The sequence below is a fragment of the Gekko japonicus genome, unplaced genomic scaffold (genome assembly GCF_001447785.1).
Source record: "Gekko japonicus isolate JY-2015 unplaced genomic scaffold, Gekko_japonicus_V1.1 scaffold2682, whole genome shotgun sequence".
Taxonomy (NCBI): Eukaryota; Metazoa; Chordata; class Lepidosauria; order Squamata; family Gekkonidae; genus Gekko; species Gekko japonicus.
Genome location: NW_015168735.1, coordinates 120,199 through 143,029, shown reverse-complemented (window position 1 = coordinate 143,029; position 22,831 = coordinate 120,199). Strand labels below are relative to the sequence as shown.

Below are 22,831 nucleotides of genomic sequence, written 5' to 3'. Positions count from 1 at the left end.
GGAGTGCCCAAAACTCCAAAAGTGAAGAAGAAGCCCAAGAGATCAACTTTTCCTGGATTACAATATTATTTGACTTAAGCGTAATTAAGCTTTAATCAATAGAAGTTACACTGGAGAGCCACTGCCACTCTGAGTAGGGGGGGGGGGGGGCGCACTCTCAATCGCACTGGGAGAAGCTTGAAATGCCCAGCCATTTTATGTTCTTAGGCTCAGAGCATTTTATATTTTTAGTTTATATTTTAGTTTCTGCTGTGATCCTTGTGCTTTTTCTTGATGTTTTATTTTAAAAATTGCATTGCCAAACTCCACTATTCCCCAGCCTTTCCATTTTAGGCAGGCATCTTTGAAGGGGGGGGGGTTGGGGGGGGTCAGTTACCAAAGACTGTTAAATAAACAAAATATTGCAAGACTTTTAAGCATATTTGTATTATAAGTAAAAAATATTATCTTTAGTATCTTTTATAAAGTTTATATCTCTGCTACCTGGCATTACGTTTTATGATACGCATGGCCTGGCCCTACAAAGTCCCATTTATGTCAGATCCAGCCCTTGTAACAAATGAGTTTGACACTCCTGATCTATGCTATGCTATGATGGCTGGGTAAGTAACTAGAAAGGATGCAAAACACATGAAAGAATGAAAAGATTGCAATTCCACTGCATGTAAATTAGGTACAGCTAGTAATTTTAAGAACTAATAAAATTATACAATGTAGACAGAATTAAGGAAATTCTAAAATACTGAGATTATTCACCTAAACTTTTATGAAAATTAGACATACATTGTGAAACAATGAACTAAGATACAGATACTGCAATATTTATCAAATTGGGTGGATTGTAAGAAAAGTAGGTACATATGGAAGCATCAACAAAAAAACCTTTCTGAAGGAATGGGTTCAAAGACAGTGCAAACATACTACTGAACTCAGTGAATTTACTCCAATTCAACTAAATAGCCAAATTGTTTGTATACTTTCCTTAAATTTTAAATCAGTACCTGAAATTTGAGACGTGAGGAAATTCAGCTGTCCATAAATAATCTACCAAATTAAACTAAATAAGTTTCTTTAAGGTCAATCTGTGGACAGGGAGACTATATCATATCATTCAGTTAGGGGAGTACAGGTGAGAAGTCTCAGTGAGGGAAAACCCTCCCCCCGGCTTCCAGTGGAAAAACCAAGAAATTTGGGAGAGCACTAAAAAAACTCCTATTAAACTTTCTCTTTTTGAATGAGCAAAATGCTTTTTAAAACAACAGGGAAGGGGCAATGGCTCAGTGGTAGAGGGCCTGCCTGGTATGCAGAAGGGCCTAGATTCAATTTCCAGCATCTCTTGTTAAAGGGATTAGGTGGTAGGTGATGTGAAAGACCCCTACCCAAAATTCTGGAGCTGCTGCCAGACTGAGTAGACCTTAATGGACCAAGGGTCTGATTCACAGAATCATAGAGTTGGAAGGGACTTTACAGGTCATTTAGTCCAACCCCCTGCACTCTGCAGGGGTATAGCCGAAAGATAGCCCTACAACATACCCCCAAAATGGTCATCCAGCCTCCACTTGAAAACGTCCAACGAAGGAGCATCCACTACCTCCCGAGGCAGTCTGTTCCACTGTTCAACCACTCTTACAGTTAGGAAGTTTCTCCTGATATTTCGCTGATATCGACTCCCTTGTAATTTCCACCCATTAGATCTAGTCTTCCGATTGTCAACATCCCTTCCTAAAATGTGGTGCCCAAAACTGGACACAGTACTCTAGGTGAGGCCTGACAATAGCAGAATAGAGCAGAACTACTACCTCCCGTGATCTGGACACAATGCTTCTGTTAATGCATCCTAAGACTGCATTAGCTTTCTTTGCAGTCACATCGCACTGTAGGCTCATGTTTAGCTTGTGATCAACCAGAACACCTAGATCCCTTTCACATGTGTTGCTGTCAAGCCAAGTCCCTCCCATTCTATATCTGTGCCTTTGATTTTTTATACCTAAGTGTAGGAATCTGTACTTATCTCTATTGATGGAGCTGAGGCTTGCGAGGGATGCTAAAAATAACAAGAAAGGTTTCTATGCCTATGTTAAGAGCAACATAGTATGGGGTTAGGGTAAACTCATTGCTAGAGGAAGACGGTCAAACCTTAACAAGGGATGAAGACAAAGCGGAATTGCTTAACTCTCAATTTGCGTCGGTCTTGCGAGGGATGCTAAAAAGATGCTAGGGATGCTAGGAATCTGCACTTATCTCTATTGATGGAGTTGAGGCTTGCAAGGGATGCTCAAAATAACAAGGTTTCTATGCCTATGTTCGGAGCAACATAGTATGGGGATGGGGTAAACTCATTGCTAGAGGAAGACAGTCAAGCCTTAACAAGGGATGAAGACAAAGCGGAATTACTTAACTCTTACTTTGTGTTGGTCTTTCACTGTAATGTGAGCTGTATACAAACTGAAGAATGCAGGACATATGAAGGAAGGAGGAACTGCCAGTCCAGAGTAAGAAGATGGTTAGAGAGCATCTAGCTGCCTTAAATACATTCAAATCTCTAGGGCCGGATGGCTTGCATCCCAGGGTGCTAAAAGAAATTGCAGATGTTATTTCAGAGCCTCTGGCTCTAATCTTTGAGATTTCCTGGGTGTTGTGCTGGAAGACTGGAGAAGAGTGAATGTTGTCCCAATCTTCAAGAAGGGAAAAAAGACGGACCCGGGAAATTACAGGCCTGTCAGTTTGACATAAATACCTGGGAAAATTCTAGAGCAGATTATTAAACGCTCTGTCTCTGAGCACCTTGAATGGAATGTTAATTGGTAGTAGCCAGCATGGGTTTATCAAGAATAAGTCATGCCAGACCAACCTTATCTCCTTTTTTAACAGAGTTACCAAAATGGTTGACTCTGGCAATGCTGTGGACATAGTGTATCTAGATTTAAGTATGAACAGAGGTGATGCTCTGTCCCCTTGGTGCTTGGGGGGGGGGGGGTCAACAGTGGGAGGGCTTCTAATGTCCTGGCCCCACTGGTGGACATCCTGATGGCACCTGGTATTTTTGGCTACTGTGGGACAGAGTGTTGGACTGGATGGGCCTTTGGCCTGATCCAACATTGGCGTCTCTTATGTTCTTAAAGTTTCTCATGATATCCTTGAGGATAAGCTGGTTAAATGTGGGCTGGATGGTGCAACCGTTGGATGGATTCATGGTTGGTTGAAAAATCATATCCAATGAGTGCTCATAAATGGCTCTGTGTCTACGTGGAGGGAAGTCTTGAGTGGAGTGCCGCAGGGTTTCTATGCCATTCAGTATAAAGCAGCTACATGTGTTACTCAAATGAGCATCATAAAAATTTTGTAGGAATCTACAGCATCAGATAATAATTCCAATACATACTGTACTGATCCACAACATATTTTCTAGATATTTTACATGCAAAAAAATTGTAACTATGTTTTAATGTGTTTGATAATTTAGCATCAAAGAGTTCAATTTCAAAGTTATAAAATTTAACCTGGTAACCAAATATGGTGGTAGTCCTATGGTTACTATTCTCATAACCTGTCCACATATGCTTTGTTTACTACAAAATTTGTTTTCTAATTTTAATTTTCCCCTCTAACAAATGGCAAAAACTGAGGCATGTGTTTAAGATAGTGAGGTTGCAGAAGTTTACTTTCAGGTACTGGATATATTTATATGTTTGCTTGTAGAGAACTAAAGCATTATCCCTTCAAAACTCCGTACTTATGCCAATATATTTTTATGCTAAGCTAAAAATAATTCATTTATGTTAACGCAGTAAAATAAGTTTTGGTTTGAAAGAAAAATATTGCATAGAGAGTTTTTTCTCCCCTATCAAAAAGTTTCCTCCCACAGCTTCAAAATTTCCAGAAAGTTTCTGGAAGGCATAGCTCACTGGCAGCAGGTGACTTGAGCCTGCAGAAGAGCCTTTTGCATCAGCAAGATGTGCCTTACACCAGTGGAATGCACCATCTATATCTGAGTGGAGTGATAGATACAACTCAATACAGCTAGGACTACTTCTTTATGGTCAATATGGCACATTTTCTTTGCCCCTAGAAGGGGCTCTTCATCAACCCGGAGACAAAGAACTAGATATCTTGTATTATCCCAGGAGGCTTGCCTTAATTTTTTACTTTCTCATAGCACGTTAAACATTATTTTGGAGGGTGCCTGGCAATTAGTTTGACTGCTACCACTTATTGTTCTACTTATGTACTTACTAGTGGTATTTGCTGGCTGCTTTTCATCTTTTAATTATTCTCTGTGGGGCTCACATTTCTTAAATAAAGCATTCTGTGACATGACTGATTAAAGGAATCACTCAGAAGAAAATTCTTTTTGAGAGGGACTCACAAGTTTCATAGCTGGAGAGAAATGTCCTCATAACCTGGCAGCGAAGAAAGGATTAAGGGAAGTGGGAGATCCTCCCTGCGGAGCACATGACCATTAGGCGGGAAAACAGCCTCCATGAAGCTCTGCGCACTCCCATCTGAGTGTTAGAATTTACTAGAATTGCTGTAAAGAGAGCCTCCAGTGGCTGGTCTCCATAAGCGCAGTCCCAATGTGTGCCTGCACAGAAGACTGAAGAAGAACCAAGGATAAGGAGCGCACTCACATTTTTTCATTAACTCATTCCAAAACCAAGGTCTGATCAGATTTGAAATTATTTTGATATCGGCAGTACCAAAGTAATAATTGTGTTTGAGGGGCCTAAAAGTCTCTTAGTGCAAAGGACCACCATGCCAGTAATCAAATCTTCTGCTCCCTCTCATTTTTGTGTTTGAAACTGTAGAGCTCTAAACATTAAGCTTAGTGAGTGAAAACCCCAAATATTACAAGTACAAGGATGCAAGGGACTATGAACTTACCTTGCAATGTCACAGGATCGATCACTGCTAGCAATTTTACAGCAGTAGTAAAGGAATACTTCAAATGCATGTGTTTACAAGGTTTTTATGTTCACAATTCCCATAAGGATAGCTCCACTTCATAAATGTAGAACTGAACAATTCAGATACCACAAACACATGCTATTTATTTAACATATTGAAATACCATCTTGTCTTCCCATATTGAAGGAGGCTAAAAAAAGGAAAACTATAAAAAGTTTTCACATTAACACAGGCCTAATATAAAGAAGAAAAAGTAAATAAAGCATTCAACTTTCAACTACTGATCTCAGCAATAAAGGCATTGGGGATAATTTGAAGCAATTATAAAAAAAAAAAAGTAATATGGTATAGCTATGTGTTTACAAATCAAACATTAAAAAAAGAGATTACCAAACAGTAACAAGTCAGCTTTCAGAAGACCAGAAAGCTGATTTCGTATTGTCTTCCTATTTACTATATTTATTCAACAACTCAAGCTTAAAGCTCATCAAGCTTCAAGACCAATTCAGAAACAATGATTACATTTTCAGAAGCAATGGGAGGAATAAATTTGAGATTTAATTTTTTTAAAAGAAAGCAACGGTATTGATGCAAGAAATCTATACTTTGATGCAATTTACATAGAAAATATTGTGCAGATGAGTACTGATTTACACCTCAAAAACTTTCCCAGTAAATCTGAGGTCAGCATATATTCCTGAGTGATACAAGGGGTAGCAGTTCTATTATTTTCACCTGCAGGACAGGAGTACACAGTTCACACATTAAATTAGGTCTTAAGAAATATCAGGCACCAAGTCACCATGGCACCTAAAATTGTCATTGTGGAGCCTAATATTTTAGCAATGATTTCTTTGTAGCATGCCAGCAATTCTCAAAGGAAATGCAGAGGTTTGGGTCCAAGCAGTTTGTTCACTAGTGGAAAAGGGAGGAAGCTGTTGTTAATGATTCCTTGTTTAGGTGTATGTGTGTCTTTAAATGTTGTTTGACTGCAGTACATAGGGGGAGATGTGTGTGTTGTGATTGGCTGAGAGTGTGGAAGGAGATATTCTGACAGGAATTGGTGTGTGTTTTATGACAGTGTTCGGTGTATGTGTCTTTGGAGAGTGAAGGGTGAAAAAGTTTTAAAGAGAGTCTGTGGAACTCTAAAAGTTTTGTGAAAGAGTCTATAGGGAAAAAAACAAGTTGTGTCTAAACTGCGTGGTTAGACAACTGTTTATTTTTGAGAGACAGAGAGAGAGAGAGAGACAGAGACAGAGAGACAGACAGAGAGACAGACACCTGTTAGAGTGGAATTTTAGTGTCTAAGAGACTGTGTATGACACCAAGCTTGCTAGTTATATTTTACAAGTTACTTTTTCCAGAAACGTATTTTGTTCTTATTTCAATAAATCCATTTTTTTTACAAGGGAGTTGATATCAGCTAAATATCAGCAGAAACTTCCTAACTGTAAGAGTGGTTGAACAGTGGAACAGACTGCCTCGGGAGGTGGTGAATGCTCCTTCGTTGGACGTTTTCAAGTGGAGGCTGGACGACCATTTTTTGGGTATGCTGTAGGGCTATCTTTCGGCTATACTCCTGCAGAGTGCAGGGGGTTGGACTAGATGACTTGCAAGGTCCCTTCCAACTCTAACATTCTATGATTCTACGAAAAGGGGCTGGAATAAGGAAGGCAGAGGCCAAGCAAGACAGCTGGGATGATCCAACACAAAGCTCATTTATTATTTCACATCAAAATATCTGTTGTACGACATTAAAAAGTACATTAAGATCTTGTCATTTCTTGTATATAAATTTAATTTTACACCATTCAATAGTGGTGGATGAATTCATTCCTTTACGAGTTACTTTCTATACTGACTCAATATTCAATTAAATGGAGCTTTTAAAGAAGCTAAGCAAGGGTTAAAAGTTAACACTGTTGTCATGATGACAACCAGGGTTACCCCTACACTTATTTATATACTACATCACTTTTGCCACAGCTTAAAAAAAATTACAATAAATTGTGAAGGAGTCAGGAAGGATTCAGTTTTGTGGTAGCAATCATTTTAAAAAAACTGGTCATTAAAATTCAAAAATCTGGAGGTCAAAAGAATCATGTGACACATAGAGCCAAAGAACATTTTTCAAGGCCTGGGTCATGACAGATTTTGACTAGAGCGAAGAAGGCCACCATATCACCTGTCTTCCCCAGAAGGCTCTAGGCAAAATAGAGTTGACAACTGCATTAAGAAAGCTTCCACTTCTAACAATAATCAATGCAATACCATCTATACTAGGACAAACCAAAATGACACAAAAAAGTTGACCAGAACTCTTCATCAGGTTGGATGTAACAGATTTAAAAAGAGGTGGGAGAAGGGGGGAAAGGATGTTTCAAGGTTTCTGTGAAAAAGACAAATAGATCCTTTTCAAATTGCCATTTTAGTAATTGGTTGCTAATGGATTTTTTGTCATTTCAGACAAACCTGTTTTAGTAACTGGCTGCTAGCAGAATTTATTTACCTGTTCATACAAATCTGCTTGTGTCAGGTTAGCAAAGCGTGGCTAAACTACTTTTTTCATTTTCAGTCCCTTCATTGTGCTTCTAAATCCCTGTGGTGTGCTGTTTAAAAATGTCTATAGCACTTCCTACAATGCTGCGGTTTTTCCTGACCTATTTCACCAAGCAATCTTCCTCAGACTTTTTAAAGCTGAGCGGTATAGCACTAAACCACTACAACACTTCAGTGCTATAGTGGTTTGGCACTATAATGGTCATCTTAGAACATTTGTTTTAAGTCTGAGGAGAGCTTGAAGAAGCTTTGTCCATCATCCATACATTTTGGAGGATGAAAGACGTGCCCCAAGACTGGAGGAGGGCAGATGTTATCCCAATTTTCAAAAAAGGGAGGAAGGATAACCCAGGAAACTAACGGCCAGTCAGTCTGACCTCTGTCTCAGGGAAGATACCGGAGCAGATTTTAAAGGGATTAGTCTGTGAGCATCTAAAGGACAACTTGGTGATCCAGTGAAGTCAGCACAGATTTGTCCACAACAGGTCCTGCCAGATCAACCTCATTTCCTTCTTTGATCGAGTGACGATACCGGGATTTCAGTAAAACTTTTGACAGAGTTCCCCATGATGTTCTGATGGGTAAACTAAAGGACTGTGGACTGGACTCTAGGATAATTAGGTGGATAGGGAACGTTGGAGAACCACACTCAGAGATCAGTTGTCAATGACATTTTATCTGAATGGAGGGAGGTATCCAGTGGGGTGCCACAGGGCTCGGTTCTGGGCCCGGAACTTTTCAATATTTTTATAAATGATCTGGAGGAGGGTGTGGAAGAGCTACTCATTAAATTTGCAAATGACACCAAAGTTGGGAGGAGCAGCAAACACACCAGAAGATAAAGAATTTAACAAGATCTGAACACACTGGAAAAGTGGGCAGATGTGAACAAGATGCAATTTAACAAGGATAAGTGTCGAGTTCTACATCTGGGTAGCAAAAATGAGGAACATGCATACTGGATGGGGGATACACGTCTGAGAAGCAGTGTGTGTGAACAAGATCTTAGGGTACAGGTGGGTCAAAAGTTAAATATGAGCAGCCAGTGTGATAGGGCAACAAAAAGGCTAATGGAATCTTTGGGTATATCAACAGAGGCATAACATTCAAATCACAAGATGTGATAATACACTCAGGACCCGCCGAAGAAAGCCACCAAAAAATGGAAGACCTATCCCTGGACGCCAGGACGAAAGCACCGACCCCGAAGACTGCCGGAAGAAGTAGGAGCCGAGCCGGAGAACAGCAAGCCCCACCACCTGGGTGCCAGTAGGCAGCCCTTGCCCCTATACCCGTAGATAGGGAAAGTAGACTTAGACTTTGTATGTAAACCGCCCAGAGACCCTTCGGGGTCAGGGCAGTATATAAGCCGAATGTATAAATAAAAATAAAAATACACTGCATTGGTCAGACTGCAGCTGGAGTACTATGTGCCGTTCTGGAGGCCTCAGTTTGGTTTAGTGGTTAAGTGCATGGACTCTAATCTGGGAGAACCGGGTTTGATTCCCCACTCCTCCACTTGCACCTGGCTGGATGACCTTGGGCAAGCCGTAGTTCTGATAAGAGCTGTTCTTGAAAAACAGCAGTTTCTGTCAGCCCCACCCACCTCACAGGGTGTCTGTTGTGTGGAGGGGGAGGAAAAGGAGATTGTAAACTGCTCTGAGACACCTTCGGGTAGTGAAGGGCGGGGTATAAATCCAATCTCTTCTTCTTCTTCTTCTCATTCCAGACAGAATGGAGCAGGTACACAGGAGAGCAACAAGGATGATTGGGGGCCTGGAGACCAAGCCCTACAAGAAAAGGCTGAGGGACTTGGGAATGTTCAATCTGGAGAAGAGGAGGTTGAGGGGGGACATGATTGCTCTTTTTAAGTATTTGAAGGGCTGTCACTTAGAGGAGGGCAGGGAACTGTTCCTGTTGGCAGCAGAGGATAGGACTTGCAATAATTGGTTTAAATTAAGGGTGGCAAGGTACCGGCTGGATAGTAGGAAAATAGTGGAGTCAGCTGGCTAGGGAGGTCGTGAGCTCTTCCTCACTGGCAGTCTTTAAGCAGCAGCTGGACAAACACTTGTCAGGGATGCTCTAGGCTGATCCTGCATTGAGCAGGGGGTTGGACTATATGGCCTGTACAGCCCTTTCAGTGATTCTATGATTCTAAGATCACACAGTGAAAAAGGTTGTGGGGAAAAGTAGCACTGTTTGAAATTACCATGGAGCCTCAGAGATGGCTCATTAACAGAAGGAAATTTGTTGTATGAAAACCCCATCCCTATACTGCTTTACTTGAAATCAGGCCAACCATGAATAACATCCAGTTTATAACAGTAATGTGAAAAGGGTCACAGTGTCTTTCCACTGAAATTACAAAAGCCAGTGTATAGAAATTTTGATTTCTGCTTTCTATAATCCATGCCTTCTCCTGTGATGTCTTTCTGATAACATGCTGTGTCATTTCCTCTCTCAAGCCAAATGGCCTGACCATTTGGCCAGACAAACTTTATAACCATGCCATATAACCACACATTCTTTCACACCTCTAAGTGGAAGAGGCAGACCTGATGGCTCCTGGCTCTGCCTCACATTCAACAAGTCACGTAGACGATGGAGAAGCTAGAAGCTGGGTCACCTGACTGCAGGAGGAGTCCCCAAATTTCTGGCCTATCCCCACATGCAGCTATGACAACCAACAATTGGGCACATCCCCTGTCCACTCATGATTGGCTGCATAGCCATGGCTAATCATGACTAGATGGGGGTATAACTGTTTGATCCCAATGCTCCTGCTCTTTCTGCTTGGTTTACTGCACCTGGAAATGTTGTCTCTTGAGAGACAAAGAACTGCTTTGTGAATTGGACATGGTTGAGCAAAGATGGAATTTTCCTTCAAAATCCCTTGGACTGTTTGGAAGTTCCTGAACTTGGTAAATATGTATCTTTTACTGTGTAGTTAAGGCAAATCGCCTTAGGCTTGTTATTTTGGTAATCTCTTGGACTGTTTGGAAGTTCCTGAACTTGGTAAATATGTATCTTTTACTGTGTAGTTAAGGCAAATCGCCTTAGGCTTGTTATTTTGGTAATCTCTGTTATGCTCTGTACTGAATAAAAATTATTCTTATGTCTAAATGGTCTCTGACGTTGTACCTGAGTTCCAAGTCTAAATCTTGTGCCTTCTGCTCACCATATAAGCTACTTTTGTAAGATTAAGTGTGCATCTCTGGAAGTGAGTTGCTATTGTGTTAAATCCCAGATGCTAAGGGTTTGGAATCTCTCCCTTAGGAAAGGCAGGGACTAGTGAAAAGAGGTTCTGGTGGCATATTTTTCTGAAAACCTGAGAGGGTATAGCCTACCTCTGGGTTTGTTGTTTAATGTACTGTAAAAGTACAGGATTCCCTCCCATCCCTGGACTGGCTTGACTGGATAATCCCTGTACAGCCAGTGATTTTTCTCGTATCTCGCTGACACTCAGCAAGACTCACAGATCTCTTGTAGCTACTTGATAATCACTGTAATTTCAAAAACAACATATGGTAAAACTACCAAATCCGGCTTCAACTGATTTCGTGCCTCATGCATCACCTTACATGCACTGCTTTGAGCAGAGGTGTCAAACTCACGTTATGCCAGCCAGATCTGACATGTCACTTTGTCAGGCCACATGTGCCATAAAATGTAATGCCAGGTACCAGAGATATAAAGTTTATAAAGGACACAGGCAAACCCAATTAACAATATTATTTTTACTCAAAAGGCAAACAAAAGCAATTGATACCTAGTAGTGAAATCAACTGATTTACTGGGGAATTCACAAAAGCCCCAATAAGTGTATTTAATCATATGCAAGACAAGGTTTTTTCCAAGGATACTATAAACTGGGGAGGGGGGGATATCTTACAGTTCCATACAAACTAGTTACTCTGTGTGTGTGTCTGTCTCTGTGTGTAGCACTTTAAGGAGATGAGTCATCTTCCTTGCAAGTAAATAAGCAGTTTTTCAGCAGCCCCCCCCCCCGCACCCAGTCTCAGGACCTCAGCACGACTCCAATCCATCTCTCGGTCTTAGTTTCTCTCTTCTCCCATCCTATTTCTAAGGATCTCAAGGAGGCACACCGGACTCCACCCTCCATCATCCGATCCCACCAACAACAACCCTGTAACGTGGGTCAGACTGAACAACCTGCCCTGAATGACCCAGATGACTGAGTCCTAGCTCAGTAGGGGAGGTCTGAACCTGGTTCTCCCAGATTCCCCCCCCCATCCCCAGTTCTTATCCCTCCTGCGTTTCCCACAGAAGTGACAGGAGGGGAAGACCTGTTTCCGAAACCTCCAGGGGTCGCTTTTTGTCCTCCCATGACCTCTTTCCCCTAATGGGCTGAGAACAAGAAGGGGGAGAAGGGAGGTCGCCATCCCCTACCTGCCTCGACACTTCGCCACCCAGCTCCATGACTGCTCAGACATGCAGCGGCACTAGCAGTGTCCTCTTTTCCCTCCACTTCTCCACTCGCTTCCGAGGCCTGGACGTCTTTCCCCTCAGAGTGGCATGCATAAGACAGCCCAGTTGTCTCCCAATCCATGTGCTGGCCCCTCCTCCTCCTCATCTGTCCTCTCACTGGCCCCGTCCCTTCACTGGTAAACTGGTGCTTTGTGTGCCTTCTCTCACCAACCCCCACTCACAGTCACCATTTAAAAAAAACACAAAGTTGGTTGGTGTGCTGGTGGCATCGTCAAGCACTTGGCCCCACCCTCCCATGTAGTGACTTTGCCAATCCTCACTGAGCTGTGGTCTGAGAAGGCAAAAGGGAAAAAACACCATGCCTCCTCTTTCTCTGCTTCAGTGCCATTCCTCACCCACTATTTTAACTCAGCCTCTTAGACCCACACCCCTAGCCATTTCGTTTCTATTTCTTGACAGCTTCAGCACACACACACACCTCATCATGTGCACCCACTCACCCCCTCCAGCAACCTCCTGACTTCCCTCCCTCACCCTAGTTGCTCCCAAGCCAGATAAGAACCCTGGACGGGCCGGTTCCAACCTGCAGGCCATATGTTTGACACCCCTACTTAGAGCCTTTTTTACATTTCCTCATAAATGGGGACACACACACACACAAAACACAAGGACTTCAAATCAATGGTCAATGGGAGTTTTGCGCCTCACAGACTCACTCAAGCCATTTTCTCCTTGTGACTGGGACAAGTGGGCAGAACTGGCAGCTGCCTTGCTCCTGAGCGTTTTCTCATTTTCAACGCTTCACATTAGGCTGCTACAGGGCACTGCTATTGGCTCAGCTGTAAAATTTATATCCAACTACACAAGCAATGTGACTTCCATTTTATTGACCTCATGCCATCACCAACCAACACGAGGACTTTGTAGCATGTACAGAGGCCCTAACACCTATGAATTGCATATAGTGAATACAGCTACGGCCTCCCTGTTCTCAAATATCTTTTCCCCAGGATAATGTAATATATTACCCTTGAAGCTAAAAAGCAGGTGGCAACAGGCCAAAGGAAAACTGCCATGAACAGCATAAACGACAATGTCTGGAGAAATCTTGCATTTGCCGTAGTCACACTCCTCGTGCTAACAAAAACATAAATAACCATAACAGCAACAGATATGGCATTTCTTTTGATTTGTTCTGACCTTCTATGACCAGCTACCACAATAGTATTTTCTCCGCTACCTTGTCCTCCAAATATACACCTTCACTTGCGTGTTTAAATCTCTTCTGGCCTTTCCTGTGATGTACTGAATTTGCTATTAGAATCCTCTTAAGAGGTTTTTATCACAAATCTCTAGTTAATATTTGAAATATGTGAATTTGCAACTCTATACATGCTGCTAATACTTTCAAGAAAGAAACCTCTAAATACTTGACCAAAGAGTTATTGACTGTTCAAACTAGCCAGCTCTACTACCAAAAATTTTCCCCCCAGGAAGCACTTTTCCACAAAACTTACATTTCACATAAATGTCATACATCTCAACAACTACCATTAGCAGCCTTATGATCACTCCGACAAAGGGAGCTTTGACTCCTGAAAGCTGAAAATGTTGCTGGTCTCTAATGTGCTACTGGACTCGAATCTGGCCCTTCTGCAGACCAACAAAGCTGCCCTCTGAAACTCCCTCATCTCCCAAATCACCATGTAGAAATTACTAGGGGGGAAAGTAAGAGTCCAGTAGCACCTTAAAGACTAACAAAATTTGTCACTGCTCACTTCATTAGGTAACTACTACAGACAGACTAACACGGCTACCCATCGAGAAATTACTAATTTAGATAGTTCAGAAACACTGGGAGCAATCCAAACGAGGTCAACTTGGAAGTAAATCCCATTTTATTTAAGGACACTTACTGTCATGGAAATTGTAACTGGGACAGATTACACAAAGTGAGTCAATACAATACAATCCAACAGGATGGAGGTAGCCAGGGAGGCAGTGGGGCCCTTGGATGACCAGGGGGTAAAAGGAGTACTGAAGGATAATAGGGAAATGGCTGAGAAGCTGAATGCATTTTTTGCCTCTGTTTTCACTGTGGAAGTTGAGAAGTGCTTGCCCACTCCAGAACCGCTGATTGCGGGCGGGGTGCTGAAAGACCGGAGTCAGATTGAGTTGACAAGAGAGGAGGTCCTAAAACTGATAGACAACTTAAAAACAGATAAATCACCAGGCCCGGATGGCATACATCCAAGATTTCTGAAAGAACTCAAATGTGAACTTGTGGATCTCCTGACAAAAATATGTGATCTTTCGTTAAAATCTGCCTCCATTCCTGAAGACTGGAAGGTAGCTAATGTCATTCCCATCTTTAAAAAGGGTTCCAGAGGAGATCCAGGAAATTACAGGCCAGTCAGTCTGACGTCAATACCGGGTAAATTGGTGGAAACTGTTATTGAGGAAAGAATTAGTAGGCACATTGATCAGTACTTGGTCCAATGTTTATTAATGATTTGGAGTTTGAAGTAAGCAGTAAAGTGGCTAAATTTGCAGATGACACTAAGTTGTTCAGGTTGGTGCAAACCAGTGAGGATTGTGAGACACTCCAAAGGGATCTGTCGAGGATGGGCGAGTGGGCATCAATGGGGTTCAATGTGGCCAAGTGCAAAGTGATGCACATTGGGACCAAAAATCCTAACTATAAATACATGGTAACATGGTCCGAACTGGCAGAGACTGACCAAGAAAGAGATCTTGGAGTCGTAGTAGATAACTCACTGAAAATGTCGAGACAGAGTGTCACTGCAATAAAAAAGGCCAATACTATGCTCAGGATTATTAGGAAGGGAATTGAAAACAAATCAGCCAGTATCATAATGCCCCTGTATAAATTGATGGTGCGACCTCATTAGGAGTACTGTGTACAGTTCTGGTCACCACACCTCAAAAAGGATATTATAGCATTGGAAAAAGTGCAGAAAAGGGCATCTAGAATGATAAAGGGGTTGGAACACTTTCCCTATGAAGAAAGATTAAAACGCTTGGGGCTCTTTAGTTTGGAGAAACAACGGCTGAGGGGTGACATGATCGAGGTTTATAAGATTATGCATGAGATAGAGCAGGTAGAGATAGAAGTACTTTTCTCCCTTTCTCACAATACAAGAACTCGTAGGCACTCAATGAAATTGCTGAGCAGTCATATTAGAACAGATAAAAGGAAGTACTTCTTCACCCAAAGAGTGATTAACACACAGAATTCACTGCTCAGGAGGTGGTGGCGGCTACAAGCATGGATGGCTTCAAGGGGGAATTTAGATAAACATATGGAGCAGAGGTCCATCAGTAGTTATTAGCCACAAGGTATAGATAGGAACTCTGGGGCAAGTGATGCTCTGTATTCTTGGTGCTTGGGGGGGGGGCAACAGTGGGAGCTTCTAGTGTCCTGGCCCCACTGCTGGACCTCTGATGGCACCTGGTATTTTTGGCCACTGTGTGACAGAGTGTTGGATGGGCCATTGGCCTGATCCCACATTGGCTTCTCTTATGTTCTTATGGGACGTCCAGTAAGAAATATAATAGGATTAGGATTGTAGAAATCAGCCATTGTCCATCACAATTCAAAAGTAACTGAAGCAGGGATTGGACATGTTTTATTTAAGCTTTACAAATAACTGCACAAAAGACTAGGCTGTCTTTAAGCGGGCTGTATGATTCCACATAGCCGTTATTTGTAGCTTTAAAGGGGAACAGAGAGAAAAAAAGAACTTTCTTACAGAGTCAATTACTGCACAAGCAACCAGGTCAGCAGGCATTAAAATCCTGACTTATGATTATTTGTATATTAAGAATGTATAGTACCAAACAGTACTACAGGGTATCTACTTTAACATGGATAACACATGGAAACAGGATCACTAGTTGGTATGATCTGCAATACTGTATTGGCAATTATTGAATGAACAGCCAATTAGAACAATTCCTGCCCCCCAAGTCACAGATTTCTTTGTCAGTTAATTAGTCATCATAGGTTGGAAACTGCAATCTTGAGGAGGGGGAAGGGAATGGGGGGGGGGGGGGAACACACTCCCATTAGGTAATTATGAAAGGCAGGATCCCATGGATCGATTTCACCATCCTTTGAGGAGTTCCCCAGCAGAAGAACCACTTGGATTTGAGGAAGGCTCCTTGTACCAGACAAAACTGTCAGTGTTAATGGAATGCATCTGCGGGATCTAACCCAATATTACAACCAAATTCAAATTTCTCATAAGGCTAGTACTACAAAGGTGGAGGGTTTCTCTTGCAGTCTTTAGATGGGTGGAAGATGGCATGGGAAGAACTCTTTCTTTCCCATTTCCCGTAAGATCAACGTGCTCGCTCAAACCAATGGTCTATCTAGCCCAGCATACTATTTCACACATCAGCCAACCAGTTTCCCCGAAGGATAAAACAGGGTATATAGGCCCTGCTGCTGCATCCCAGCACTGGCATCCAGAGTTTTGCACCACTGTAGATGGGGATCCCTTCACCCACCATGGTCAGTAGCCATACCACAAATTAAGGAGAAATGCATTGGTAGACTATAGATGGCAAGAATCAGCACCAGGGGCTATTGTTGTATTTTGATGTAAGAAGATGTGATGGAACATGCACAGCCTGTTTTAAGTGTTTGGGGTCTTGCTAGTTTCCCAAAGGGGTACGCAAAAAAAAATAATGGTATTTTTCAGTCCAGGTCTATTGGACCTGAAAAGAAAAATACCAATTTTTTAAAAAAGAAGCCAGCCTGACCCTGGGGCTAGCTTTGTTTCTCCTGCAGCATGGTTTAAATCACACTGCAAGAGAAGCTGGCCCCAGGATCTGTGTGAGGCAGGGAGTTCTCAGTTCCTGCCACCCCGGGCTGGCTCCTCTTGAAGATCGCTTTAAACCAAACTGCAAGAGAAGCCAGCCCCAGCCAAGGCAGTGCAGATCTCTCAGCTCCAGCTGGCCCAGCCAACCCTTAGCTAGCTCCTCTTGCAGCTCAGTTTAAGCTGAGCCACAAGAGGAGCCAGCCCCAGCTGATCTTCTCTTGCTGCAAGAGAGGATCAGCTGGGGTGATGGGAGCTTGCTCCTCTTGCAGTTTGGTTTAAACCGAGCCTTAAGAGGAGCCAGCCCCATCCAAGGCGGCACACAAGCCTCAGTTCCCACTGCCCATTCAGTATAGTTGAATGTACCCGAATAAAAGCCCCCCAAAATCAGCTTTATTGGGGCTCAGCTATACCAGTAGCCAATCAGATTCTCTGATCTCTATTTAGCTTAAATAATGCCTGCGAAATACCAGTAAGGTATTTTTCAGCTATTTTTTTGGCTTGGTTTATGTCGAATGCACACCCCACTAGTTCCCAACTGCAGAGACAGTCCTCTTGCAGTGAGGGCTAGGTCAGGAGATGCAATCAGAGCAGGGAGGGGTTATCTATAAACTATGGGTATGGCATATGCCGGGAAGCCAGAAGCTCTCTTCATTTGCTAGCTCAGCCCTGTGATCTCTCATCTTTATGAATTTCAGTTAAGAGTCTAAGAGATGTATCTGACAGGTAGTGAAGGATCGTGTCCCTGCCTTTAAAGAATAAGCCTAAATCAGAGTTGGGAAGCGCTCAACCACACCCTGTCCCAGGCCACAGAGGTCCCTGAGGAGCAAGAATAAAGGTGAGAATATATCATGCAAAGGAAACAAAATCGATCCAGACCTATACAGGAACACCTAACATAATCCTGGTCTGACTGAGCCAGGCTATTCTCATCTAAGCCAACTCTGATTTCAACAGTGGTCACCAATACAATTCCAGAAAACCTGTAGAAACTGAGCACGGGATTAACCACCCTCACTCATATTTAGAAGACTGAAGCTGATTCACTAATCCAACCACACTCATGTGATATATACTTAATCATTTCTAAGAACTGGTAAATTGCCATTATTATAGTATATGGATTTAAATTTCATTCAAAGCAGTAGGGCTCAGAATTGTGAACATGCTTTTAGATGCCACCATTTAACCTGTACATAAAAGTAAACTGTAATATACAATTTCTTAGGTTGAAAAATCTACTTTGCATTCATGTTTATACATAACAAGCTAAACTATAATTTTTACCTAGGCATAATTATCACAGGGGCAAATTGCCAACACCCAGCTCTACTTGTATATCCATTCTCTGTTCCCTATTTGTACTATACGTATCTTATTGTCTCTTACCTCTAAACAAAGAACATTTATCTGCAACATATGTGCATTTATCTGCAACATGGAATACAGCACTGAGTAATGCAGACTGCATGCACAGTCTTCACAATATTGCAGAAGTGGTTCTTCATTCTGCTCCACTCATGTCACTGTCCCTCTAGTACATGCAAGGCCTCTTCCACTGAAATTGTGCAGCCATTGGCAGTCATGGTGTACTGCTAATTTCCCCTCAGCCAAAGAAAAACTGAAGAGCACAGATAGGAGAGCACAACAGGGAGTGGCCACAGTGCTAAGTTCTATTCCCCAGCTCAGGACGAGGACAGTACAGTCTCTTCAGACTTTCTGCCAGAAGACAATGCATACACAAAAGTAGCAGCTATTCTGCAATTTAGCTGAACACCATTTGCACCTTATAATGGACATACTTCAAATCAATTGTTATTTGCTATAGGCAGCAAATCAACTGCTAATTTACAAGGCTACCGTTAAACCTTTTAGTGCCACAAGACAGCACAACACAAATCAGTCTCCCAAACAATTCTCTTTACTTGACCAAAATCCAATGTTATAATACATGTATATACCTGTTTCTTTCTCCTCAAATCCTTTTTAATACTACAAAGCTAGGCAAGATACAAATGCCATCACAGTACTGTACTCAGGGTACTGGTTATCACCTACAAAGCTTTTCACGGTCTACGACATGCACATCTGAAGGACTGTGGCAGATTCGTTTATGTGAGCAAAGCCTTTTGAAGGGTAAGATCAATAGCTGCTTGTATCCGTGCATTCTGTTGTGGCTCCTACCTGCTGGTATGACCTTCCTGATGGTTCCCATACATATATCATTCTGTAAAATGTGTAAAACAGAGTTGTTCAAAAGAGCATTTTTCTGTACCTGTTATTCTACTCTATCATATAGTTTTCTAGTGTATGCTCTAATTTTGCAATCCAGTTTTTCCTGCATATTATTTTTATTGCATTGTTTTAATGGTGTGAACTACCTAACTTCTATGTAAGAAAGGTGGCCTATGAGTAAACTTAATTCATTAATTAATGCTGGACTATGGAAGCCATATGCTCCCACATAACAGCAGTGCAAAAGTGACAGGTTTCATTGTTTAAAGCGAATTTCTTATCACCATAGGCAAATCTGGCTGTTTTAATGTAAACATGTTTATTTACCTTAACAAAGATTAATAAATGATGCTTACAAAAGCTGCAACAGCAGCAAAATACACACAACTAGTCCTAGGACACATTCCATACATGCTAATGTATGAGAAGTCCTCAGTTGAAATTAAAGCAAACACCGTTCAGTATTTCAACACTAAAGATTTCCCCAAATGCCATCCTCAAAGTTTGTCTAACTCAAAAAGAGCACATTATCTTCAGTAAAATTTAAAACAATACAACTGATGTTTAACTGGAGAGTACTATGAACCACTATTCCAGTGCACAAGCACTGCTTTCCAATCATATGTCATGTGCAAGAAAAAAATTTTTTCCAGCAAAGTGAGATTTTTCTAGGCATCTTTGATACAACACATATTAAACAGAGACTCTTATGCAGCTCATTGCACAGCTTTTGAGAGAGCATTTTATATATTCCAATTGTAAATTACACCAGAAACATAATAGTCATGTTAAGTTTCAAAAGGAATCATTCTATACTTCAGCTTGAAGTTCTTCCAGCGATCAGTCAAGACTACAGCCCAAGTTATTTTCCATATAACAAGTTCCTATAGTGACAGTGGTTGAAAGCCAAATCTTGGTAAGTCTTAAAAGATCAAACACCTCCCCTTCCCACCCACTGCAACTGGTGTGGCAAGAGTCTTTCAAGATTCCTGTAATACCTCCCCAGATCTGAGAGTTTGAAAACTGTATCTTCAAGACTTCTATCGAGTGTTACTTTACTCTCGTCCAGTTTCTACAATGCAAATCAGGTAGACAGCAAAAACTAAATAGCTTTGTGTGTGTGTGTATATATACACACAAAGCTATTTAGTTTTTGCTGTCTACCTGATATACACACACACACGGCTACTGGGGCTGGAAATAAAATACCATCAAGATGTCCTATCTTCATGTACCTTCCTCAAAACTCTGCAAGAAAAAGCAACTACTTCCTCCTCTCTCTCCCTCCCCCGCCGTCCAGGCCCTTCCCACCGAAGAGCGCGCGCTCGCTCGCTCATACACACACACACACACAATGTAAAGGCCTGTTCCGCTAGTTGGCACGCGTCAACACACACACACACACCAACTTCTATTCCCTTCTCCCTGCGCTTGAAAGCTGATCTGAAGCGGCCAGGCCGGCTCTCCCCAACGAGTGGGGGAAGGAATAACCTAGCTTGGCCGTGCGGTTCTTAGGCCGCTCAGGCTGGAAAGGTGACGAGCTATTCCGCCGTGAGGGAAACAAGAGCCTGAGGTCGGCCCAAGAGGCAACGCCGCCGCCGCCGCCGCCGCCGCCTACACACCGGGGCCAGCGGAGAGGCCGCGGCGCACGGAGAGACCAGAGAGAGAGAGAGAGAGAGACTGTGTGTGGGGTGGGGCCCCTCCCCCGCCCGGTCCTCAGCCGCCGCCACCACCACCAAATGGGCCTAGTCCGGCCCGGCCTGCCCGCCCCGCGCTCCTTCCCCGGGCTTCCTTCCCACCTCCTGGTTGAAGGCGTTCACGGCCTCCATGTTGTTGCTTAGCGGCCTGCGGCAGCGCGCGTAAGGCAGCCGGGAGGGGGTCGCGGGACGTCGCTTTCGGCTGGGTCCCGCCTTCAGGGCCTCGGCGCTAACATGTCCGTTTAGCGGCGCCCCGCAGCGCCTCGTTTGCAGAGTCGCCGGAAAGACCGTCTCCCGCAGCGGGACGGCGGAGCCCACGCCGCGAACAGCACCCTGGGATAGTGTAGTCCTCCCAGCTTCGCGCCACCCATAGGAGGCAAGGGGGAGAAGAGGAAGCGAGCGCGGCGGAAGTACAACGTGATAGGGCTTGTTTCTCCGTCCTCCGCCTCCTTCCTCGCCTGGGGTTTCTTGATTCGTGTTTCCAGAAGGACTCGGAGATGCTGACTTTCGTTTCGTCCTTCTCACGTTGAATATAGCAGGTTGCACCAAAAGCAGGTCTGTCAGCCTGCAGTCTCGAGGCGCCTTTCTCCCGGGCTTAGAGGGCACATCGCTTTCAAATTAATACTGAAAGAATCCAAAGATAAAATGTATTAATAGCATTTCACAGGACTTGCTAAAAGGAGACAAACCATTTTTCAGATTGTAGAGAACTAGAAAGTTTGCACGGTGTTTTGTGTAATACGTTTTAGTAGGTCTTTGTAAAAGATATACGGATCTTGTTCTGGGGGGGGGGTTGTTTGGAACAGCAAAGCTTCTTTGAATTTATTTTTTTCTTTGAAAATACCAGAATTCAGCTACTAAAAATGATTCTTTAGCTGAAGAATGATGTGGGGAAAGGCTGCTGCCCAGGTAATGGTACCCAGTTCTGCTTCCATTGGCTGTACACCTAATCCATTAGCTTCATCCCCAAGAGTGTTGATGTAAGGACTTCTGTATTTTTCCCCTCTCTGTTCTCAGCTCTTTTAAGTTATCCAATTGTTTTCTTTGATGTTAGAGACACAGTAGATTAATCACTGATTCTTATATTTACAAAGGAGGCTGTCATTGTTGCAGCCTTCTTACAACAAGGCCAAGGGTGCTTCATACTAACTCTGTCCTGTACTTCAGTGTTTCCTAAGTATGCCAAACGGGGGTTTGGGAACTCTAGTTGCAGGGCAAACCTCGTTCTTCCAGACCCAGTCCGAAGCCCTTCCAGCCACATTTGCCTAAGGAGCGGGGCAGAAGGCACTATTCTGACTAGATGGCAGTGCAGCCCCCTCTGAGTTGTGTTTTCAGGACAGACTTGTTGCCCTGCAAGCGCCTTACGCAGCATTTATAAAGCTATGGACTATGGCTGTGAGCTGAACTGTAAAATAAATATGCCAGGGACTGAACTGTACAGTAGCCCAGTAATGGTGCCAACCTCCTGGACTGTGGACACATGCCCAGCCGAGGGAAGCCTCACCCAGAAGCAGTGTGCCAGCCAGACGTTGACCCAAGGTGCTCCTCACACCTGCATCCCTGCAGGAGACGAATCAACCTCCCTGATGCTAGGAATAAGCAGCAGCCAGCAAGCAGAAGCCATGTTTTACACCAGAAGCCTGAGTGTTCCTGCAAAGGACTCCGCTGAAGGACTTCTCCAGCATGCAGGCAGCCTTCCCCACCCCCTCCTTCTCCTAGTATTATTGCACACACCCATCCTCAAGTTAAACAATAACATTTGGCCATGATGAGATTATCTGAGCAGCCAAGCACACCCATCACACATCAAGTTAACGATAATGCAGATCGCCGGATCGTCGGCTAACCAAGCACCTGGAATGACTGCCTTTTCTTTTCCTTTGTCCACTCTTAGAGCTGTCACTATTAGTAAACATGTCAATTGCCCAACACTTAATTCCATTCTTTTAGACCATTAAGAAATTGGCAGCTTCTAGTATGTTCCTGGGGACTACATGCCTTGGCAACTCACGCCCCAAGCCCCTCTTAGGGTATATAAAAAGAGCATTTGCCAATTATTTGCTCTTCTCTTGCCTACCTAGCCACACCCTATCTCGCTGACTCCATTCGTAGCGCTATCTGGAGTCTACCACATGTGCTGCT

The 22,831-nt window shown here is 43.1% G+C and overlaps 1 protein-coding gene across 1 annotated transcript in view; it reads right to left on the bottom strand.

The window, feature by feature from the left end:
* SCAF4 (SR-related CTD-associated factor 4) overlaps nucleotides 1–20,897 on the bottom strand; it is an 85,016-nt gene extending 64,119 nt beyond the window's left edge. Inside the window, exon 1 of the mRNA XM_015415609.1 lies at nucleotides 20,792–20,897. Within this exon, the coding sequence (XP_015271095.1) occupies nucleotides 20,792–20,821 (30 nt within the window). The 5' untranslated portion in view covers nucleotides 20,822–20,897. The remainder of the gene's footprint in view (nucleotides 1–20,791) is intronic.
* Nucleotides 20,898–22,831: the final 1,934 nt, after the last annotated feature.